Source organism: Conger conger, chromosome 9 (genome assembly GCF_963514075.1).
Source record: "Conger conger chromosome 9, fConCon1.1, whole genome shotgun sequence".
NCBI classification, from domain to species: domain Eukaryota; kingdom Metazoa; phylum Chordata; class Actinopteri; order Anguilliformes; family Congridae; genus Conger; species Conger conger.
Window position 1 is genome coordinate 32,617,808 of NC_083768.1, and position 25,363 is coordinate 32,643,170.

The 25,363-nt window shown below is 44.2% G+C and overlaps 1 protein-coding gene across 5 annotated transcripts in view; it reads left to right on the plus strand.

Moving 5' to 3' along the window:
* The first annotated feature begins 3,585 nt into the window (after window positions 1-3,585).
* The window catches only part of LOC133136548 (receptor-type tyrosine-protein phosphatase mu-like), a 191,817-nt gene continuing 170,039 nt past the window's right edge, over window positions 3,586-25,363 (plus strand). For all 5 annotated transcript variants that reach the window (XM_061254133.1, XM_061254134.1, XM_061254135.1 and 2 more), the window contains exon 1: window positions 3,586-3,780. In XM_061254133.1, coding sequence (XP_061110117.1) covers window positions 3,708-3,780 — 73 coding nt within the window. In that variant the 5' untranslated portion in view covers window positions 3,586-3,707. The remainder of the gene's footprint in view (window positions 3,781-25,363) is intronic.

Consider the following 25,363-nt stretch of genomic DNA (forward strand, 5'->3'; position numbering starts at 1 on the left):
AAACAATTTCAACACACAGGAATGGCAGATACGCCTCTTGTGTATTTCCCACAATCCTTCACTAAAAGAGAGGAACCCAAAGGGCAAATTATTGATCATTTCACTGATGCTATTTCCATCTGTTTTCATTGTCTGGTTTTGAAAAATAAAAAAAGCGAATGAGCGACCCCTCTTTGCAATGTTATGACATGTTTTGACAATCAACCCTTTATCTTTCAGCTCCCGTGTAGATGTTTCTTTTCTCAGTTTCATTACTTTTGACCATTTTCCCACACTGTACCACATTTCTAATGCAAATGTCAAAGTACACTGCACCAGCTGCACATTGTCCAAAGCAACTGCAATATCATAGTAGTAAGTATATTCCATGGTTTAATAAAACAATAAGTATTTACTTATCTGCTTTCATGAAGAGAATTGTTCATTTTAAAATGGAAAGGTTAGGGTTTTATTTGCTTTGATATTGATATATCCATAAAATTAAAACAGGAAAAAAAAAAACCTCACGCAAGGGAATAGACAGGTTTACAGACATATTAATGTGTTTACGGGGTGTTCTTGTTCACAACTAGATGCATCACTGCACAGGTCTTATGTAAATTCAATATTCATGGAAGTGTAGATTTAAGAACCTTGCTAAAAGAACACTGTCCCACCTGAGTTTAGAACCCACAACTTGCTGGTTAGGTGCGTCTTCTAACACCATATTACACAACTCCTACCTCTGAGAAATACATGTTATCTCCTGAATACACAGATACAAGAGTACACTGAAATTACTGCTTGCATTGATCTGAATCTCAATAAAGGAACCAGTGGGGAAAAGCTGGCACTGATGGTGAAAATTGCAATGACTGTCACTCCAAGTTGATGAAATAACTCAAATTCCTAAGGCAAATTAAAAATCTGAGTCTGATATTGTCTTTGTGTTTTTTTATCACGAGGCAATACAATTAACTTCTCATCTCATCTATGTTATGTCTGATGATCACTTCCTTAAGCTCTGAAAACTAGATTTTCCAAACATGCGTGGATCTGATATCCTTTGAGACAGGCTCAAATATGAATCCGATTTTATTTGTTATTGCTATTTGCACATTAGCATCTTTGAATGCAATAATGCATGCAGTTTTAATTGCTGAATGGGGACTAAAGGAATATTGCGACTGCTGCTAAGGAAGGCTGTCCTATCTGTCTCTGTGTAAGCGCAGAGAACATGAGCAGCTTTTGGCATGCACAGAATGAGTAAGTACAGATTGCTCCTCCTATGCTAACAATGGCTAATACAGCTGTGGATTGAGTTCTGTAACCTTGGAAAGACCTGGTTGGCCAGCTGGCATTAGAACATATGGGGTCAGGATTAAATGCCGATGAATTATGGACCTGATCCCTGAAGACATGTACAAACGTGCACACATGCATGCAGATGCAAAGACACACACACACACACTCACACACACAGGCAGACATTCACACACCCATGTACATGCATGCACACTCACTCAAACAAACACACACACATACAGTACATTCACACACATGCATTCACACATAACCACCCACATGCAAACATGCACTTGCACACCTACATGCATGTACACACTCACAAACACACGAACATGCATGCATGCGCAAACACACACGCAAACAAGCAAATATACAGCCTGTCAGTGTCTCCTATGACCAGGCCAGAGTTTTGACCAGCTGTGTAGCTGCCACGCATGAGTGAGAGAACGTGAGGAGGATGGACCACCATCCCGTGTTCCCACACAGCAATCCGTACCAACACTGTAAAGCTGTAAACTTCTCACAGTAAATGGAAAAATAACTCTCTCTTGCTTTAACAAGTTTCCATACAGAAACACAAAAGCATATGTGAAAGCGATGATTTAATGTTAAATGCTCTTTAGATACAATACTAAATCACCAAAGCCTATATCCTGTATTATTCAGAAGCTGTTGGATGGATGCAAATGTGTAGTGCCTGCTTTGCAGACTGTAATGGAATAAGGGCAGTGTGTTTTCTTGAACACAACAACCATGATATAACAACTCCAATAAAACAGATATAGAATATAGCACCCATCGCAATAGGCACCCACATAATAAGACAGAATCCTATTGTTTCTGTTGCCACTGCTGTTTCACAGATGTGGTCCTAATCTTCTCATATATTTCATTGGCTGTTAAATTTGAATTATCGGCTATTATAATGTCATAAAACATCCCATAGAAACCACACCTTCCATAACCAACAGGGGCAAGTGTTCAGCCTGTGGAATATTCAAACTTGACATACTTTGACATGCTTTAACTGAGGAACACTGTGGTGATCTTGCCAGAGAAGGATACATTTGTACAGCATATTTCATCACCAGATGCTGAGAAATGAGAGAAAGTTTCTTTGTTTGGTACCACAGTGCACTCCATTTTGTCTTAGACAAGCCAGGTCTAGGCACTTAGGCTATGCAGTATTCGATCTAGCTTTGTACATTAGATTTTGTTTCCCCAGCCCCAATTTCTCATTATCGAATTCATACTTAACTGCATGCGTTGTTCACACACCACGTGTCCTCTCTACCTGGCCGAGTGATATTGCTATATCGTACTAATATATGGTATGGTAATATTCAGCAAGATACCACACTCCAGGACATGAATCTGGTAAGTCATGACAATACGCACGCTACAACACGATCACCGTCGTTTTCGCTCCACCTCTCAATGTGGACTGAAATGAATCTTTGATTGGTGTCTGGACCTATTTAAAAGAAAATGAGTGCTGTGTGAATTTACAGAATACTGAAAAATGAAACACCGAACAAATAAATGGGGGTTACAGTTAAAACACAACATGAACTTCAAACGCCAACTGAGCACAGTAACTGGAGAGGTAGGCTACGTGCGAATTTGACGCGTTAATGATTTCGTGGTATCTGTAGGCTTGACGTAAACCTAACTTTCTTGGTTTTTTGGCTTTCTGTCAACACAAAAACCGCCTAAGGATCACACCTTTGGCATAGGCTGACACCCGCTGAATTATCGTGTGGGTAGCCTAGAGTATATGACTTACCGTTCAGAAACAAAACACGTGCAAGGTATTATATGCTAAAACAGGCTCTTTCTGCTATTTGACTAAACCAGCTGTCAATATGTAGTCCCTGCAACATTTCACAATCCCTCCACGTGAAACAATCCTCTCCACATCTCGACATCGCTGGTCTTTTAATGTCACGTGAAATAGATTGCCGCTAAAAACCACAACTTCATAAGCATCTGCGTGATAAGAAAATTTGGTAATCGCATTGTTACAATATGGGCTATTCTCACAGCCACCGCGTTAAAAAAACAGTACACTACGAACATCGAAAACTAAATAAGATGTACAAAAAGCAGGAGGAGATAAATATCGACCAGCACCTCAGTCGGCTGTGAATGCCGATACGCTAGCGCGTAAATAGCCCCTCTACCCGAGAGCGCTTCGACTCCGACACAGCTCAGTGCTGTGACGTCAGAGCTCTCCTGGCAGCCTGTAAGCCGGAGCGGATCCGCTACAAAGATTCACAACCAAGGGGAGGACAGCCAGAAAGGGTTTCAAGTACCTGACACGTAACTGTACACAAAACAGGATTATTTCAGTTGTCACTGAGGAAGAGTTGTCTGTCTTACCCCTGGAGCTGGGGGTAACCGTCCACGACACCCCCGCAATGGATAGGGTCATAACTTGTTTCTTTGCTGCGGTCAGTTTGTTGGTCTCAGTAAGAGGACAAGTATTCAGAGGTAAGACTTTATTCAGAACTGCCGAAAGCATGCCTAAAATTCCCAGTCTTACTGTAGCTGGGTTCTGTTTCACGATTTCTAAATCGTCCGGATGGCATCTGTTTTAAGTTTTGTGCCTCCACCGTGTACCACTTCTCAACGAACTGCAGCCTATGTTTGAGTGCCTTACTTCCAAGTCTGGTCAATGTTAAGTCATTGTTTTAAAACATCAAGTAGGCTATTAAGATATTCGCCTGTTACATTGCTTTGCGAGTTGGTGTAGTCTACGTAATTGGCCGTTCGTTTAAACTTTTTAATTGGCTTCGCTTTCAGTTCTATTGTAGAAGTCAACAGAGTAAACCTATGGCATTTACTCCATCGTATAATCAACTTGTCGACCTAGTTTTTATATTATTGTATCCCACTTTTCCTCCGAACGAAAAGTTTGTGGAGGTAAAACGGGTTAATTTGACAAATGAACGCTGTCTTAACGTTTTCTGGAGCGATTCTGGAAACAGTTTTTCATTTGGAGACAGAAAGCATACGAAGCTATGGACTCGCTTGCGTTCATGTCCCAGAAATGAATAACAGTCGCATACATATGGCTAGTGTAGTGTGAGCTGAAGTTGAGAAGAAGACAAAACGCCCCGCGTAATTGCGCCCCAATCTAATCAAACCCAACAGTTGCCCCAACTTTTTGGAATACTTTTATCTTCGTGCATAGCCTGCCCGAAAAACGCCGAGGATATGTTTACTTTTGGGCATTTATATTTTTGCTCTATTTTGACTGAGTAACATTTTTATTTGCAAAACGATTTCATGGACGCTGGACGTGTTCTAATGGCACAGCCAGATTTAATGTCAGTACTGGGTTCGTTTAGATCATGAACCTGCAAAAAGCAATGAAGGAAAGAAGTTGCTTTTTGCAGGCGCACGTAACATCGTATGGATATTTCCAAAGCAAATAGCCTAAATGTAAATTTTATTCCCTCCTATTTTTATTTCAGTTTTCCGGAAAAGGAAACGGCACACATTAACATTAATGCATGCCAGTTAAATATGGACAAGTCAATGTCTTGCACTTCTTGTGGGATTCTTATGATCAGCAATCAGAAAGTACAGCACTCAGCAATGTTTGTAACCAAAATGTATTGCTCTTCTGGTTGAAAGCCTAAACATAAGAATATATAGGTATATATTACATGCTTTTTTCTGGTTTAGAGTGTTGCAGGAGGTTGCTAATTACGAAAGTTAAAATATATTATTGTACATGTTATAACTATGTTAATGGCGTTGCTTATTAAAACACACATTTTATTGAACAGGTTTGAGTTGTTTGGGGGGAGCAGCGCAATATGACATTTACAAGCGAATGAATGTATAAAATGGTTAAGATGTAGGGCGTTCAACGTGCATGCACGTTTTTTCTCTAAGATGGTTACAGTTGACTCAAGCTTTTTGTACCGAATCTGAAATATAAATCCCTCCTGATTTACACACCTAACTTATGTGGTATATATCACCAGGTGGGCACGAGGGTATTGATTAGACATACAACCACGATCCACAAGTTTATGTCTGTTTATGTCGCGTGGACCGCAGGTATATTGGCATTCACATTAGAAACCACAGTTCAGGAATTATGTTGTTGTTCCTAGCCTCATATTGCCTGAGGTGACTTAAAACCGTTTGATTCAATACTTAAAATGGGTCATTTTTGGCTGTCGGGACAATGGATTTCTATGTGTAGAGGTGCATTATCTCTATGCAAATCAATAGTCGCATACATAGTAAATGTTCTGCCTGCGGCTTTTTGTTGCTGTCTCGAGATACAGTTAATGTAGCATTACCATTTAAATGGGCACAACTGTTTGTAAAAATAACTTTAAAAAGTTTTCACACACACACACACACACACACACACACACACACACACACACACACACACACACACACACACACACAGTATGTGAAACCGTGTTTGTGGAAAGTTTGTCTTCTGCATCTAAGTTTGCCTGTATTTGATATAGATGCAAACTGTGATGTAAATTTTAAGATTCCAACTTTTCTCATCTGACACTCAAAATAATAATAATGGGATTTCCTTAAAAAATATGCACAGTGGTTGCACGCATCATTAAATATACGTGACTTCAACTGATTAAGTACTTGTTCCTAATCAGTTGAAGTCCCATATACTTAATAATACTGTGTTCAACCACTGTCCATATTTTTTATTAAGTGATATTTTTTTAGTGTATGTACTCTGGCTGCAAGAATCTGAGCGCATTGTTCCATTGGTTATTGTGGCACAATGCATGCCAGCTAAGGCATCATTATTCCCACAGAGAACATCTAGCGAGTACCACAGCTTTGCCCTATTATTTCTCAGAGGATATTTCTCTTTGCTCCTGATGGTGGCAGCATCGTACACTCATATTTATTTACAGCTCGCAATTTCACAAGATATAGAGAGTTTAGGTTTTGTGACACAAGAAATAACTTTTTACTGCTTCCTGAAGTAGTAAATAGCATAAAGCACAAACAAGGATGTAAATAATGTTCTGTGCGCAGTGTTTTAATGCCTGACCAAGGAATATAAAGTGCTGTGAACCAGCATAGGAGTTATTAATGCATGTGGGAGCCACCTGTTGTAATTAATGTAAAATGAATTATGAACTGAACACTAGCAAGTCAAGCCACGCTTTCTCATTGCCCCCCTGCAAACATGAAACAGTTCTAATTGTTTTTTTAATATTTTGAATCATTGTAATGCATTGTAGTTGATAGCAATGCAGAGTTTCAGCATTATAGTCATTGAGAAATGCAACACAAACTATGTTACTGGTTTTAGTGACATGTCCTTTCACAGAACGCAGGTATTGTGTTGATCGATACCTAGCAAGTTTCCAAGGTTATGTTCACAAGCAAAGCAGATGCCTGGATGGGATTTGGTTGAGAAGCGTAAGATACAGGTTGCAGGCCGAAGCTACATATTACAAGCAGGCACTGTGGTCGGATCACTTAATATCGCCAGTAGGACCTGGACTGATTTTTGTATGCCTTAACTCTAAGCTTTGGGCACGAGTGTTTGGTCATGTGTTGGTGTTGACTTCCTGGAGTCTTGTTAACGATCGTGTGATACTGGTAAACAAACACAGGCAGGTAAGGGTGAACACAGTAACCAATGAGCAGTGGCCATTCATTAATTAGCATTATCTTTCACAAATATTGTGTTGATCTTACACAATAAAATGCTCAGCTGATAGAGTACATGTCGCTACAAGACTTATGAACTCCAATGGAGTTGAATTGACAATGAATGTTTCGCTGTGCAAATCAGCATGCAGGATAGCTGAACAGTTTTTGCCTCTTTTGGCACGCACGTCCATGGTGATCAACTGTCAGTTTTTTGGAGACGATGTAACATCCGAGCATTGCGTCTACAGAATGTGCCTTTGGGATGTTCTGTCTCATGGCCAGGAAGATGACGAGTTCTGTGGAAAGCATCCTGTCCCATCTTGCTGTGTATAAGCTCCTTCCTGCATCTTCTGACTATGAGCTAAAAATGCCTTATTTTAGGGTAGGGATACATTTGCACACAGAAAATAAGTCTTTCTGTGTCACAGGGAAATGCTACAATAGTACAGTCAGTAGGTCTGATTCTTAGACTCAACCCAACCCTTTACTTATGAGCCAATGTAGGATGTAAGACAATCTAAACTTTTGATTGAGTTAAATGGCACAAGACACAAACTCTGTTAGTGAAATGTGCCTCACCCAGCGAATGTGATCAGCGCTTTGTGCAGTCGAGGAGGCTGCTAAGACAGTTCTCAGATCAGCCCATTCCAAGGCAGCCTGTTTTGTCTGACTCAATGGAGAATGAAATTATATATCTGTGCAATTTAACAACGAGCTGTGCCTCAACAAGGAGAACCTCTAGGGTGATTGATGACAATTCTGGGCTGAAAGCAGGACGATATCTAAATTTGCTGCCGCCTTTCACACATTCTGTGAGATAATACCATGTAGTGTGCAGTGGAAAACATTGATTTATCATCTATGTTATTGCTTTTTGCCGCCTGTCTGAGTTCAGGGCAAATGACAGGGTTTCATAAAAATGCAAAGTGGATTTGTCTCCTGCTGGACTGTTTCCAGTCCTTTGGGACGCTGCGCTTGTTTTGCGTTAGTGGGGGCGCATTTAGCATGTGTGCGCCTGGGAAATTTAGGGCGGATTCTTGTAACCTCGACTTGAATTTAACATGTTGTTGGTGTTTGTCGTAGAGTTGGTGAAGAATTCTTTCTCAGGTCCGACGGTGTTTTCTGCGGCTCTGCAAGAGAGATCTCTGGCCCTTTCCCAAGAGATTCAGGCTGCCTGCAGTTCTGGCCTGGATTCAATCAGAAAAGTCTCTCCTTAACTTCAACAATTAAATTCAGGAGTTTTGTCAAAAGCACAGCTTGGTGCATTCAGCAATCAGTAAATCGACCAAGCTGTTAATGAAAGAAAAGGTAACACTTGGTTTATTTGTGACCTAACGTTTTTGGCTAATCTCGATTGAATCCAGGTCATTGTCTCCAACAACCTGACCAAATTGAACATTTTCGTGTTGCTTTTCTGCTCTATGACACCAGCACCCAATCAAAACCATTGGAGACGAAGAAGGGCTCAAGAACATTTTGACTGTGGAGTAAGGGGAGGCGGGCTATTGTTTGGGCTGTGTCGCTGGTCGTAATTAGACTGGAGGTGCGACTTCGTCAGAGATACTAGGCAAACGGGCCAAGCATGCACTAATTACGCACAGACCTTCCTGGAGTAAGGAGACAAGGATAAAAGCTAATGAATCTCCAAACTCAGCGTGAGGACGTCTGCTGAAGAGCCAGAGGTAGCTATGGTCGAGCAATTTCATGTGTGACCCCATAAAAAAAAAAAAAGCAAGTTGTTATGCGGCGGATTGTGTTTACGGAAGTTAGCATTCACTTGAGGTGACTGCTGGAGTCCAGCATGCAGGAAAATATAGCTAATTAATGCTCCAAGGGTCTCCATTGTTTGTAATGATACAAAAGAGAGGGGGGCCGGGTGTGTGTGTCTTTGGGGTGGGGTGGGGGGCGGGTAGTGGGGTAGAGAAATTACCCCCCCCCCCCATCTGCCGCAGCTCTGATTCAAGTTCAGCAGGGCAGTGGCCTTGTGTTCTGGAAAAAAATGTATTTTTCCACTCTCTGAACTGAGGCTGGTTTGAGGGTGACTATAATTAATCTAGCCTAACAGTGTTTGTTTCTAGGGATCCAAGCGCTGATACCACTCCCCACTCCACTTTGCCCCCAACACAACCACCACCTCACCCACCCCTTCCAAACACCCTACCCCCCAAAAACCTTCCCGGCAGCGATATGTACGCCCACAGGCGAATTTCTCCATTACTGTCACCCTGCATCGTCACACAGCCTTGCCATTACCACTCATCACGCGGTCATTAATGCATTAGGGCCCATTTCAGTCACATTCATTTGCATCAGCGCCCTTTGTCCACTTGCCCTGCTTGTGAATGCGACCGTGTTTACACACACACACGGACACGCGCGCACGCACACATACGCACACACTCTATCTAATGTAAAAGCATTAGTGTCAGCCGCCCCCGACCAAAGGACACGACATACTGAAAGGTAAAATGGATGCCGGATTTTACGCGAGGTCAGCACCGTTGGCCGGCTGTGGCCGTGTATGAGGGGTGTTCCACGCATAAGGAGCGTTGTGGTGACATTTTCATGGTCGAAGCACTCCGATCCCTGCTGTTAATCCCAGTAATTTATACATGTCCGTATTAAAGGGAGGAGGCATTTATTTTGTCTACAAGGCATGAAGGCGCGGATTACCATATTGTTAATTTATTTATGTATTTATTACCATGCTGTAATTATTCAGCACACAGATTTTTCTCATGCCGGTGGTATTTATTGCGACGAGCACTTTGAATGGATCCTAATTAGTTGTTTTATTGAGGACCTGGCAGGGCGCGGTGCTGGCGGAGCTTCAGTAAACTGCGCAGGTGATGTGGTTCTGTAAACTCTGTGGGTGATGTGGCTCTGTAAACTCCGTGGGTGATGTGGCTCTGTAAACTCCGTGGGTGATGTGGCTCTGTAAACTCCGTGGGTGATGTGGCTCTGTAAACAGCGTGAATGATGTGGTTCTGTAAACCACGCGGACATGAGTGTTGGGTTCTGCTTTAGCAGCCGAGGCTGGGTATGCAGGGGCTTCACCTTTCCTTCCTTTACCCCACCTCACAGAGCCCTCATTAGTGTTTGAGGTGCAGCTTTTATCGCCGTGTGGACCGACAACCGCGCTTTCTCAAAAGGGAAATATTTCCTCTCACCACCATGAAGGAGGAGGTACAACAGCAAGATTAACAGGACGCTTTCAGTACTATACAAAAATGAATGCTGTCAAATAAGCAATGTTTTACACACTGCTCCTTCAGTTACTACTTACTTGCCATTCATTTCCCGTAAAAGACTACTGAAAGCAACTGAAAGACACCTAGGGTTGCTTATTGATAAAAAAAAAGAAGCCCAGGAAATGTATTTGATTGGATAGAACACGCAGAAGGCAGCCTTTGTATGTTTGTGAAATATGTTACCAGTTTTTTTATAATAATTGCAAGTAAAACCTTGTAGTGTGCAGGTGTTTTCTTTCTTTTGTTTGACAGAAACTTAATCTAAGGCCACTTTCAGAGTCTTGCATAAAATAGTTATTTAAAGCTCAAGTTTACACAGCTGGGTGTTTGAGAAAAGCTGCAGGATTAAAGAGGCGGTGAGACTACCCAACTCTGTGATGGACCCCGTAACCCGCTTATGAACCCAGTCCCCTAACCACTGTGGCACAGAGCCAGCCCTGTGCTGTGCCACTGAGCAGACTGTGCCAGTGTGGGGGTCACCTGCACTGTGCATAACTGTGTCAGAGTGGGGTTCACCTGCACTGTGCATAACTGTGTCAGAGTGGGGTTCACCTACACTATGCATAACTGTGTCAGAGTGGGGTTCACCTACACTATGCATAACTGTCAGATTGGGGTTCACCTACACTATGCATAACTGTGTCAGAGTGGGGTTCACCTGTGCTGTACCACTGTGCATAACTGTGTCAGAGTGGGGGTCACCTGTGCTGTACCACCGTGCATAACTGTGTCAGAGTGGGGTTCACCTGCGCTGTGCATAACTGTGTCAGAGTGGGGTTCACCTGCGCTGTGCATAACTGTGTCAGAGTGGGGTTCACCTGTGCTGTACCACTGTGCATAACTGTGTCAGAGTGGGGTTTACCTGCACTGTGCATAACTGTGTCAGAGTGGGGTTTACCTGCACTGTGCATAACTGTGTCAGAGTGGGGTTCACCTGCGCTGTGCATAACTGTGTCAGAGTGGGGTTCACCTGTGCTGTACCACTGTGCATAACTGTGTCAGAGTGGGGCTCACCTGCAGAAGACCCCAGTCTCAGGCTCTATTCCCCTCTGTTAGGGGTGCTGTGGTAAGCCCCTCGAGGCTGAACGAAGGCGCGGCCTGCCTCACAGGGACAGTTGAGCAGCGGTATTCCTTCGCAGTGGGAGGTCCCGTCAGCCTGTCAGCGCTTGCGGGGCCCCAGGGGCCAGCGAAGGAGGTGAGGAGGCTCTGTCTCCTCCGTAAAGAACTCTTGAAAAGGGGTTGAGGCGTCGGCCGGTCACTCCGTGGAGATGAGCGCTGGGGAAGTCATTGTGTTTTATTCAGTGGCGCACGGTGGCCCGCGGCGCTTTGAATAACCTCTGCATTAAGCATGCCTGCGAGGAGCATTTTAATCAGGAGGGAGACCCAAACACGGGTGTGCTGCGTGTTTAAATCAAGCCTGTTCTCAGTCAGCATCGCCCCCATCCTCCATCCCCCCGCCACCCACCACAGATCATTTCTGTGCGTGTATTGAAATTGCCTGGAAAAGGTCTTGGAGTTGAGAGCTAATTAAAAACCCAAGAACAATGAGGGAAGGCCTCAACAACGAACGGCGCTAAGCGCACTCTTCACTGGGAGCATTTTACACGCGCCCTCGACACTTTGCACTGTTTCAACCCTTCCTATAAATACATAGAAAATATGAGATTAAAAATACAATACAACTTTAATGAATGGCCTGATAGATTACATTTACTTAATTGCAATGTGTCTCTCCCCTGATACAATTTGGTGCACACACTGTAGAATACAGTATATTTGACAGAATATTGTATATAATTATACATTTTTGGATTGTATAGTCCGAGGTGTACTACATTTCTCCATTTTATAGTCCGAGGTGTACTACATTTCTCCATTTTATAGTCGAAGGTGTACTACATTTCTCCATTTTATAGTCGAAGGTGTACTACATTTCTCCATTTTATAGTCGAAGGTGTACTACATTTCTCCATTTTATAGTCGACGGTGTACTACATTTCTCCATTTTATAGTCAAAGGTGTACTACATTTCTCCATTTTATAGTCCAAGGTGTACTACATTTCTCCATTTTATAGTCCAAGGTGTACTACATTTCTCCATTTTATAGTCCAAGGTGTACTACATTTCTCCATTTTATAGTCCATGGTGTACTACATTTCTTAATTTTATAGTCCAAGGTGAACTGCATTTTCGTCAGTAGAAGGGGCCCAGCATGTAGGAGGCCGTCTGTTGTCAAGCAGGAGCCACCGAACGCTTAACACGATTATCTGACAGAGTGCGCGGTCTTGGGCTCCCCGCGCGGAAAGATTTTATCTCAGTGGCGCGTAACCAGCCTGGCTGTGATCCAGGGCCGGCACGGCCACACCGACAGGCAGCCCAGCCACAAGGCTCATATTAACCCTGGGCAAACACGCGGAGAAGAGCAACCCCACTGAAGAAATAACAGAGCTCCGAAGCTTCGCTGCACACTGCCTGTAATCACACACGGCCACATGTTGCTGATATTACAGGGCGGCCGAGCTCTAGGGTCTCCATGTTAGGCGAGAGCTATTAAAGGAGACGTGTTGATAACATGTTTTTGGGGGTTTTCTGGAGTAACGAACATTGACATATACAAATCTGACGCTTTAATAACAATAGGCTGCACATTTTGCCGGAATAGGTGTTGTAGGGTTAGACCGCTGGCTTTCACTGTGGGTGGAAGATTTTGTAAATTCAAGAGAGCCAGGGCAAATGTTTTGTCCATCTTTATAAAAAACTAACTGAAGTGAATTTTTTAATCATGGCCATGTTTTATAATGCAGTATATTTAATGGCACTGTGATCCCTTAACTGGACTTATTGTGTCTTGAATGGGCAGTTCACTCAAAATTTTTATTAAGGTATGTTTCCATTTACCCAGAGTACTATCTGTCCATCCTGATTTGCTGGGATTTGGGTTTTTTAGATATCCATTGCAGCCCACCCTGACACAATGTACCTCAAGGGCTCTTTAGCTATTGTGGCTTGAAAGCACAAAAACTGAACAACATCCAAATATAATGCCATGGCTCCTCTGAACATCCACAGAGCTCAATTTTTCAATTTTGTTTCAAAATATTGTTTTAACAATGTTGACACTAGTAAATTGACATTGAGAAGTGTGTATATTGACTTTGCTCCAATATACACACTTGGTATACTTTGTAGAAAGTCATTTTTTATGAAATAGTGCACAAATTAAGCTCTGTAGATGTTTGTGGCTTTATATTTGGAAACGAACATTGTAGAGTTTTTCAAATGTAAATTTGAATGCTTTGAGGCCACAAAAGCTATGTTCCCGTTGATGTCCATTGTGTCCAGGATGAGTGGCAGCAGATATCTAGAAAACTTGTCAAATATCAGCGAAACTATGTGGATGGATGGATAGCACTCTGGGTAAGTAGAAACATACTGCCCCTTTGAGAGTCTACTTGAGTTTGCTTGGGTAAAAGTATGTTTTAACTGCTTTATTTGTAGTGTTGTATATGTTTGTATGTTCCATGTTTGTGAATCTGAGTGTGCTAGTTGTGTGTGTGTGTGTGTGTGTGTGTGGGGTTGGGGGTGCATGCATTTGTCTGTACATTTCTGGGTCTGTGTCTGTGTGCTCCTGTGTGGGTATGTATGGATGTGTGTGTGTTTGGGGGTTCATATATATATATATATATATATATATATATATATATAATATATGTGCGTGTGTTTGTGTGTGCTTTTGTCTGTGTGAGTATCCGTGTCGGTGTGTTTGTATGTGTGTGTGTGTCTGTGTGTGTGTGTGTGTGTTTTTGTCTGTGTGAGTATTCGTGCCGGTGTGTTTATGTGTGTGTGCGCGTGTGTGTGTGTGGGTTTTATTTGAATGGCTGTTTCTGCAGGGCGCTTTCTCTCTCCAAGTATTTATGGAGCGCCCCAAGGCTGGGGTGTTCTCTCAGCCCCTCTGATTGATGAGAGGGGCTTGTGTGTGCCAGGCATTTACAAGGGAAGAACACAGCCAGGGTTAGGGGGGGAGTGTCTCTACAGTTCCCCGGCGGGCTGCACGATATTCGCCACGGTCAAAAAGTCTGTTTAAAATGGGATCAGTCGGGCCGCTGGAGGATGAATTTGTTTATCGCCTGGAAAGGAGGGGGGAGGAAGCTGCACCTCTCCCTGTGATTGATTATATTTCCAAAAAAGAAGTTTCCCTCTTGATAAAGCTTTCATTCAGACCTCCACAAAAAGCAGTGTGCGTTCCCGGTAGAACTGCATCCCCCTGCAGTCATGCACACAATTGATGAAGACCTAATGGTGTTGGTATCCATTCTCCTTTCTTTAACAGAGCTTTGAAATATTCATTCTAATTTATTGATTTACCATAATGTTTTCAGTGGGAACAAAATAAGCTTTTGTTTTCAGAATCCCTCTCATGCAAAGACAGGGTTTCTCATGCTCAACAGCATGGTTTCAGAAGCAGAATATCATGATAGCTAGATAGGTTGATATGGCAACATTTTGAAAGGTACCAAGGACTATTCTGTGAAGAAAGTGAGGGAATTTAGAGAATGCAGGGAGAAAAGGGGTATAGGGAGACAGGTATAGGCTTACAGTGTTGCGTAATGTTGAGGGAACTGGGCTTATTCACTGCAAAAAATAAGTCAGTCTTCACATGTATCTTAGTCTTATGTTTAGACTTAAAATCTGTATTTCTATTGCTTTTTTGCTAATTGAGACAAAAAAACTTTAGTTTGACTGATTTCAAGATTTCACTTGTCTAATATTTTCTGCTTAATAAGATATTAATAAGATCTTAAGTATTATTACACGACTAAAAACACTTTGAGGAGACTTACCTAACATGAATCGCTTCAGTAAACATCCAGCAATATAAATTAATTGTATGTAAAAAGAATGCAAGTTTCTCTGTTTGAGAAAAGTAAAATGTTATGTTATGACACTAAAGGTGTCTAGTTTGGATGTACCAATAGTTTGAAGTGACTTTGGTACGGTTTGTATATAAACACATACAAGACTGTTCCAGAGAGTTATATGAACTTTTTCAGAACCTCCAGCTATGTGCATTCATTAACTTGTTGAGTTGGGATGACTCACAGAGTAATCCATCCATCCATTATCTAACCTACTTTTTTCAGGTCAGGGTCACCGGGGGTTCTGGAGCCTATCTGCATAAACCCTTGACAGAGCGCTAGTCCATCGCAGGACACACACTCCTTTCACTCATCTGCTCGCAGCTAGGGGCAATTTAGACTCTAGAATTCATAATGAGCCTAACCTGCTTATCTTTGGACTGCGGGAGGAAACTGGAGCACCCGGAGTAAACCCACACAGACACAAAGAGAACATGCAAACTCCACACAGAAAGGCCAAGAATGGGATTTGAATCCGGGACCTTCTTGCTGTGAGGCAAGACTACCCACTGCACCTGAAATGCATTTGACATTTTCAGTAAAATGACTTCAATAATATAAATGTGTTTAGTTGCACATGTGACAGAGGCACCTAGTAAGTGGCTTTTGCATTTAGGCATATCCAAACTACTTTCCCATCTTTTTATTATCTTTTACAACCACTCTAGGAGGCTTGTAAATGCCAGAGATACCTGATTATCTTTTTGAGAAGTGGACTTCTTGGATTTGATCTGATGCTAGATGAACTGGTGGTATTCAGTGGACATCACACAGGGGAAGACTCCGGCAAGTTCTCCAGTGTAATGGGAGGTTATTATATAGCAGCCAAGAGTTATTAGTTCTGCCCGGAGATTCACAGGCACAGTTATACGGGCTACCTGTCCCCCTGCTGTGGCATTCACTGCCTCTGTATTGTGGCCCCACTACTGGATGAAGCCCTTTTCAACCTTCTCCATCCTTCACACACAGTGCACTGACCCTGGCAGACCGGATCCTGCCCTTCCCTCCTTCGTCACGCCGTCTCTGCGTTAAACTCTTAATTGGCGCTTCCGAGAAGCTCGTCGCTCTATAAATACACCTGTAAAGGTGAGGTCTGTCGCTGCGGTTGAAAGAACAGCATTTGCATGCGCTTGAGACAGTAGCGAGTCGGGCTGAGAAGGTGAATGGCTCCCAGCGTCGGAAGCAGACAGAGTCTCGGCTCGGGCTGAAGAGGCAGGGAGCTGGCGCAGAAGTTTGTGCGCCCCCGGGCCGGTCCGGGGGCGGGGTATCGCAGAGCCCCGGACCCGCGAGGCGGCCTGCGGCTCTGCTCAGGCTCTGCTCCGGCTCTGCTCCGGCAGTGCAGGAACACGGTCGCGTTCCCACCCCCACATGCCCCCCCGCGGCGGGGTGAGGGACGGATCCTGTGCAGAGGAGGGGGAGACCGGCAGCGTGTGGCCCCGACGCCTGCAGCCGTGTGTGGGACAATGCGCCCTGACGCTCCCTCCTCCTCCCCCGTGGTGTTTATTAACGCATTCTGCCTGGGGTAAGGCTGTTTACTTCAGAGCCGCTTCAGACGCCGCGCGACAGCTTCAAATAAACTGCATAAACCCGGGTCATTATCTAACCTCCAGACCCATTCATCATCCCACCCCCCCCACCCCCATTCTCTCTCTCACTCCTTCTCTCCGATCCGTTTAGCAATGGTCCAGAAAGAGCTTTTCACACGCGTAGCACGCATCTTATTTTCTGAGGTTAGGTTTTCTTCGGTTTTCAGGTCGGAATATTGAATTTATAGTCGCCGGGCATCTGACTCGAACCGCGGCCCCTTAACAAGCTTTCCTATTTCTTTCTTCTCACTTTCCAGAGAAATTGCGTCAAAATCCTTGAGAAAGGTTGGTGCCTCTAATATGTGGCTGGCTGCATTGTTCGAATACTGCCATAGAGATACAGTTAAGTGGGTAATGAAGGGGCATGTTTACCTATAACTCTTTGTGCCGCCGGAAACGGATTAAATGGAAGCAGTTTGGCTGTTGTCACATTCTTTCACCATTGCTTTCAGGCGTGAACAGTCCGCTGACTTTGGCGGCTTTGCTTAGCCGCAGCCGAGGCCCCTGCTGCTAATTTGGGCTCTGAGGGACGACTGGAGCTTCAGGCGGGTTTACGGCCCTTTGAGCCGCTGAAGGAGAGGCCGCTCCAGGCGGTGGGGATTCTGATCGCGGTGTTAGCGTCTGTCCGCGGGTAGCCATGCGCAGGCTAGATTAATCATCCGGCCCTGACGAGGCCACCATATGCCAGGATGCAGATGCTCCTTCATATTCAGCTACCCGGCTACTTTTTGGAAATGAAACCTAATTTCGAGCTGTGTGATTAGCCATATGAAGAATTAATAAATTAGCCCTTGATGTGTTCAGCTAACCGTTCCGAGGTCTGATTTTAAAGTACTTTATTGAGATTAATTTCAAGCCCCAATTAGATTATGCACATGAAATGGCAACATTTTGAAATAGAAACCCTTGATGGCCTTTAAAAACCTGAAACCTTGTCTGAAAGTCCACAGTTCACGGTTAGCCAAGACATTCCTCTGTAATCCATCTCTTTCTCTAGCCAGGAGGAAAAAATCCAATCCTATTTCTAAACCGAAGTTCCTTCCTTTAGTTCATGTGTAGCAAAGAATAGCTTCACCTGCTTCTGAGAATCTAGAGTGTTCCACGGCCAGACAGCTATTTCTTTTTTTCAGACTAAGGTGGAAAATGGCATATCTAGACCTGGAGTTTTCAGTTTGTTTCAGGTGCTACTGCAGTGCTTTTTTCTCCCAATAACTTGGGACATAAGTTTGGTACATCTACCTAAAACTAGGTCAGCAGTTTTTCTTTTAATTCCCAAATAAAAATGGTTGTCAATTTCTAGCACTCCTTCATCAAATCCCTGGAACATGTTCAAGCGACAGAGCTTTACAAGTCCAGATGGGCCTCCTGTTGTGAGTTTTGTTTATAAGTAACAAATAAAGTGGTATTTATTAGGGTTGTAGTGGTAGCCACTCTTCCGGCACTCTTCTGTGTTTCACTCTCTTGGCTGAATGTTTTAATGTTCTCTTTTTCTTGTTGACTTCCACAGATAATTATTTATTTCTTTATTTATTCACGATTATCACCCTAAATAAAAACCCTCTTGAGTCTTGATTTCAGCAATGTTATCAGTGTAGTCATTGCGTCTGATTAATTCTCTACAGGATCCTCAGGATTCTATTTCCCAGAAACTGTATAGAAAAAAAATTAGGAAGGTCATCATCTAAACCTGACCCTGAACTCCTCCTTTCCCTGCGGGCACCAACATCCATTCACCTGTCAACATACGTACATTTGCCTGCACCACCTCTTTCGAGACGGTAACTACTGCATACCTTCAAACCTGCATCCTGTCTTTAGCCTAAACGAGAAGAAGAAGAGGCGGATTGTAATGGATTAGGCTGCTGAAGCTTTGAAGCCTGACAGTACCACCGCCGTCATAGCCTTGAACAAGAAACTCAAACTGCTTTAGCTAGTGGGTATGCTGGATAAATATGCACAAGATGTGTGTCTAGCACCCGATAACCAATGTGTCGTAAACAAATAGATGTCGGTAAATAATAACGGGCGCTTCGGAATGCCTGATTGGTTCCAGTGACTCATATTTCGCTGCTGGTTAAACCATTGATCATTTTGTGTCTTGTTACTGTTATTTATGGCTTCGCGTCCTCCGACCATGCAGGTGATAAAGTGTGTCTGCGGTCAGATAACCTTTGCAATATGTCACGTGGTCTATTCATTCAGCGCGGTTGAAGCCATTACAGAATTCCATTGCAAATGTATCTCCCATTTAAAAGGAAGCAGGAAGTTCCTGAAAGGCCAAATTTGCTGAATGGAGTGAGCAAACAATTATCTCCCCAATACATATACTTGTTTATATGCAATGCTAAGAGGTTATGCCACCCCAGAGGTTCTCATTAACCCTTACTAACCCCAATGCATGTGCACATAAACTGGTATATGTATTGGGAAGATAATTGTACTGTATATATTATTGTGAGTCCTGACACAGGAGCAAATGACCCAGGAAGCACTAATCTCATGAACAGTGTTTACTCTGTCATAGCTCTGTCTCTGCATTTCCCTCCACTGGTACTTCAGCAGAGCACTGTCTTTATCTTCAGGCACACAAGCCTCTTTGTCCTGAGCGGGCTTAGCTTAAAACCGGTGTGCCACCACTCGCCTATTTATATGCACCGTGCTCTATAGCAGTTAAACTTAAAGCAGTTTTTAAGGGATTTAGACCCCTCTCCTGCTTTTTTATTGTTGTCTTTCTAAAAGGGGAAGAGCAAATGCACAAGCATCTTTTGCTTCTTTGTGAGATTGTGAGGTAGTGGTCTGTGGGTGTTGGCTAATAATTTAAATGACCAGCAGGCCTTGAGTAGGGTCTAGTGGCCCTTGGTTGCTGGACCGCAGTCTGTAATGGAGTGTACTGCATGCTGTCTGATATGAAGTCGAGTTGCAATGCAACCATCAGGGAGAGTGTGCCTGTCTGAAGTCTTCCATAGATGCTAGAGGCTAGTGGTACTATTTATCTTGCTCAGGCAAGTGAGAGAGTGGGGGATATTACTTTTCAATGTATATACATACATGCACTCATGCAACTGAACTGAACCATGGGTAAATTGTTTTGATTCTAGATATTATATTATCTGGCTATATAAGTTTATCTTGTGTATTTTGGGGGGCTCAAAGAACTTGTGGTTCTTTTGATCGATATCATAAGGTACTGCAGGGTCATACTGACATGCAGTCCATCCATATGTTTATTATTGATGAAAAATGGTCCAGATCCTGGATGGTCACCATCCATGTTAATCCATGCCCTGCTGGTGGGTGATATGTATGATGGGCGGAGCTCCATTCCTGCGGGGTGCTTGGAGATTTGCTTTCTCCCTCTGGAACCACATCCCAGAATGGGGAGACCATGTGGGGTAGGGTCTTGCTATGGGAACATCAGGCAGGGATAGTGCAATTTCCCCTTCAGGCACAGTGTTGACATTGGTTCTGTTTATCAGCAGGCGTCTTGCCTGCCATCTGAGAAATCAGTAGCTCACTACGCAATTGTAATGTCATGGTTACAGCATGCGTGCGGAGCTGGATGTTCAGTTTTCTACAAAACCGTGCTCGCGATTTCCATTCAGACTTGCAGTCACTGTTCTGGTTTGATGTTTAATCGGTGGTCGCCCCATTATTTTTCACTTGTGGCCACGAGGTAATTTCCCAAATCTACCATGCCTTCATATTTATTCCACTGTAATATTCAGCTATATATATGGTAATTTATAAACGTTTATCCGGCTATTGCTTTTGGCTGGACATGTGGAAAGTGGAAAGCTGTTCAGAACGCACAAGTTCAGCTTGTTTTTCTGGCAGCGCTGGGAGGCCTTAATTTGGCAGTGCCCTTGCGAGTGGAGGGGCGCGGGCAGGGCCATTACGGCTTGTTACCGCTCATTTGTAAGAGGCGCCTGTGTGTGACTCCAGAAGCGTGCGTTAGCGGGAGACCCCGTGACCCGCTCCCCGCCGCTTGTTAGGCAAGGGCTTTTATTATAAAGATTTCAGCTGGCCGTCGGCCGCACTCTCGCGGACACGGGGCCCGGGGTCAGAACCCCGCGCGTACCGCGCGCTCTGTCATTACGCTCGCACGCAGAACACAAACCCATGCCGGGGGCCGGCGGAGGAGGAGGCCTTCAGCGACTGTGCGGACGTAATGGCCCCTAATGCTCATTGGCTCTGTGTTCAGAATAACAATCTCCTCCGTCATTAACACAAGGGCAATTATAAACATGTTGGCTGGAGCGGCTCTGTGGAAGGGCTGTCTCTTTATGGATCCGTTCATTGGGGAGGAGAAATGGCGGTCAGGCAGTTTTAGAATCAGGAAATCAGGACTTTATGAAACAGGGGAGGAAGATAATGTCCACTGATGAAATGGAAAACAAAAACTATTTCAGCTAATCCAGAACATGAGATCACACTTTCACACAAACTTGTTCTTCTTTAGTGGCGGTCAATAATGAGTTGGCATAGTGAATCTAGTGACACAATCACATTATAAAACAAGCAGGAATAATCTTGCAATCCGAATGGTTAATAGCAGTGTTAAAATAACGATATACCACTGCTATGAGTTCCGATGCCTGTTTACAGTTCTGTCTGTAAGCAGGCAGAAGTGTGAGAGCTCTAGGGTGACTGACACTTGTGGACCAGAGAAAGCAGAGCAGCGCTTATCCAAATAATACACAACATGATCCCACTTATGTGGGACAGTGTACTTGCACACTAGGAATGTACATATAAACATAAAAAGGCATAAACACTTGTATGCTCACTCACGGTAGCTTGCAAGCTAACTAGCTAGCAAGTTTCGGAGAACAACCTTCAGAGTTTACTAACGTTTCATTGCAAGCACCTAGCACTACTTACTAGCATGCAGGAACTACTTTCTTGTAAATTATTATTGTAATGAAATTGTTAATAAAAAACAGTTTTAATTGGATTGTGTCTATAATATTTATATTATTATGTTTGGTAGCCATTTTATAAAAGCAATAACTCCAGCATGTGGTATATAGAAGTTTTATCACAGCTACGGGGCCACCCTCCACTGCACGTCGGGTCGAACAATGGCCCTTAGTTTTGATAAAATGTATATGCACTACTGCCTGTCGTCAGTTATTACTAAATACTATTATTAAGTATAGTATGACAGTAACATAATATACACCTAGGAACACTGAAATATCACACTCCTTTCCTGTATGACATCATGACTGAGTGACATCATGACATGTAGACAGATACTAGAAACACAACAGCGTAGACAGTAAAGTAGCCACATACAATATTCATACAGCCTGTTACCTTTGCTTTTTTAGCACTATTTTATTGGCCATCAGAAGTGATACGGAATTTGCACAATTCAAACATTATTGTATCACACTGTATTGTAAATGAAGCAGAAACCATAATGACAAGCCTGTTGGCTGCATGTGGTTACCGTAAGCTTTGAGACGTTTTTAAAACAGCAGTCAAGTTCACCACAGAGGTTCTCATTAACCCTATTAACAAACACTCCATTGGCATTTGTTTTATACAGTGTTATTGTGCATTATATCATAACCTGCAGTGTTGCGCTATGATGCATGCTGTGAAGCACTCACTGGAAGAATTCTACTGCTGAAGAGCATTATAGCAGGTTAAATTTGATTAAATGATATCAGTTGTGAGCTGCCTAAGAAAACCAGTAGGGTTGTTTATAGCTTCAGTCGTCTCCCTGTGGCCCTCCTGGGTCAATGGCAGGGTGGCACCTGTAGGGGGTGCTGTGGAGTGGTGGGCGTCATCTGGCAGGGGCCCAGGAAGTGGTTTGAAGTGGACTTCCTGTTGGCCGAGGGGAACCCGCGTGCTCTGGAACCCGGGCGGGGCGGTGACAGAAATGTGGGGCGACAGGGAGCACATGGGTGGGCTGACACCTCGGCCAGGCGCTTTCCGCCATTTAGCGACCCTCGCGTCCACTGACATTTCAGGCTCGCCCTCGGTGGCCCGACCCTCCCTCAGCAGCATGGGTGCCCTCCCCGTGTGGCGAAAAAGCACCCAAAGCCACACGCTTCACCACCTCCCTGACAAACCCGCCTTTGCTGCTCTAATAAGCACGGACGTGTGACGTGTGTGAACACGGCGCTAACCGCGGGACACAAATGGCATTTGATAGGTAAATCTCACACACAGATCTTCCCTGAGTTCTGAACACGCTCTAAAGGGAGGCATAGGGGTGAATTCATGCCAACTGGGAATTAAATTGAAGTTCAGATGTGACTATGACTGCTTTAAATGACAAATTCTCCTACAGAAGTTCAACTGGAATTGCAGGTATGAACTTGAAAGTGAGCATAATGTCAGTTTAGTTTGACGGCGTAGAGAGTTATATTCTCTGAGGGGGCTGGCGCACATTTAAATTTTGAGACATTTTAAGACATGAACTCCAGGCGCATTAATATGTGACAGAGTGCGTTCCCTCCAGTCTGAAACCTAGCTTTGGCCCAGGAGTAAGTGCCGAAGCCAGTACCTCGTGAGGCCCACACACAGAACTCTGCTTTGTCTTCCGCTCACGAGTATCAGGCCACGCGACCGAGCCGTCCTGAGCGAACGCCTCTCTCCCTCTCTCCCCTTTGGCGGTTGGCAAACGGGGAGATTTGCCTCGGCCGCTCTCCTCTGACAGCCCGACTCAGCCGGCGCGAGGTGCTGCCTGCCAAACAGCACCCCGACGAGAGGGAGGAGGGAGAGAGGGACCAAAAAGAATGGCCAATTTGCATATTATTCTAATACTAGCCATTAGTGCCTAGAATTACTGGGAGTGATAGCATAATGAATGTATTGCCGCGTGGCTCTCCACATAAAGCCACATGCCATGCTTTTATGAATTATTCATAGTAGCCCGAAGGCAATGAATCGGCGAGGCAAGAACTAAGAAAATTAGCTACCAATTAGTGTTTATTTATGGTGATGGCAGGCTTTTTTTCCTTCTGTATCCGTTCCTTACCCGTTGTCCTGAAAAAGATGAACAAAGTGAACTTTCCACTATGGCTTTGCCCGTGGAAGGAATGTAATCAGAGAGAAGAGAGGAGTCTGCGGGGATCGAGGAAGCGAGCTTCAGACAGCCGTCCTCCGCTGGACTTTAGGATTTGCTGAAGCGTTCTCAGCCAGCATACGGGCCTGCTTTTCTCAGCGTCTGCTCTTAGCTCTGGGAGGAAATGATGTTTGGATGTTAGGATCTGACAGGAGGGGTTTGATGCCGCCCGGAATGACTCTGTCTCTCTGTACACTCCTGAAGGGCAGGCAGGTGACCTGCAAAACGGGTACAGTAGGTACAGTGGCTAAAGTAGGTGCAGTGGGTAAAGTTGGTGCAGTGGGTAAAGTGGGTAAAGTTGGTGCAGTGGGTAAAGGGGGTAAAGTTGGTGCAGTGGGTAAAGTGGGTAAAGTTGGTGCAGTGGGTAAAGGGGGTAAAGTTGGTGCAGTGGGTAAAGTGGGTAAGGTTGGTGCAGTGGGTAAAGGGGGTGCAGTGGGTAAAGTTGGTAAAGTAGGTGCAGTGGGTAAAGTTGGTAAAGTAGGTGCAGTGGGTAAAGTTGGTAAAGTAGATGCAGTGGGTAAAGTGGGTAAGGTTGGTGCAGTGGGTAAAGTGGGTAAGGTTGGTGCAGTGGGTAAAGGGGGTAAAGTAGGTGCAGTGGGTAAAGGGGGTAAAGTAGGTGCAGTGGGTAAAGTTGGTAAAGTTGGTGCAGTGGGTAAAGTGGGTAAAGTTGGTGCAGTGGGTAAAGGGGGTAAAGTAGGTGCAGTGGGTAAAGGGGGTAAAGTAGGTGCAGTGGGTAAAGTTGGTAAAGTTGGTGCAGTGGGTAAAGTGGGTAAAGTAGATGCAGTGGGTGAAGTTGGTAAAGTTGGTGCAGTGGGTAAAGTGGGTAAAGTTGGTGCAGTGGGTAAAGGGGGTAAAGTTGGTGCAGTGGGTAAAGGGGGTAAAGTTGGTGCAGTGGGTGAAGTTGGTGCAGTGGGTAAAGTAGATGCAGTGGGTAAAGTTGGTAAAGTTGGTGCAGTGGGTAAAGTGGGTAAAGTTGGTGCAGTGGGTAAAGTGGGTAAAGTAGATGCAGTGGGTGAAGTTGGTAAAGTTGGTGCAGTGGGTAAAGTGGGTAAAGTTGGTGCAGTGGGTAAAGGGGGTAAAGTTGGTGCAGTGGGTAAAGGGGGTAAAGTTGGTGCAGTGGGTGAAGTTGGTGCAGTGGGTAAAGTAGATGCAGTGGGTGAAGTTGGTAAAGTTGGTGCAGTGGGTAAAGTGGGTAAAGTTGGTGCAGTGGGTAAAGGGGGTAAAGTAGGTGCAGTGGGTAAAGTGGGTAAAGTTGGTGCAGTGGGTAAAGTGGGTAAAGTAGATGCAGTGGGTGAAGTTGGTAAAGTTGGTGCAGTGGGTAAAGTGGGTAAAGTTGGTGCAGTGGGTAAAGGGGGTAAAGTTGGTGCAGTGGGTAAAGTGGGTAAAGTTGGTGCAGTGGGTAAAGTGGGTAAAGTAGATGCAGTGGGTGAAGTTGGTAAAGTTGGTGCAGTGGGTAAAGTGGGTAAAGTTGGTGCAGTGGGTAAAGGGGGTAAAGTAGGTGCAGTGGGTAAAGGGGGTAAAGGGGGTGCAGTGGGTAAAGTGGGTAAAGTTGGTGCAGTGGGTAAAGG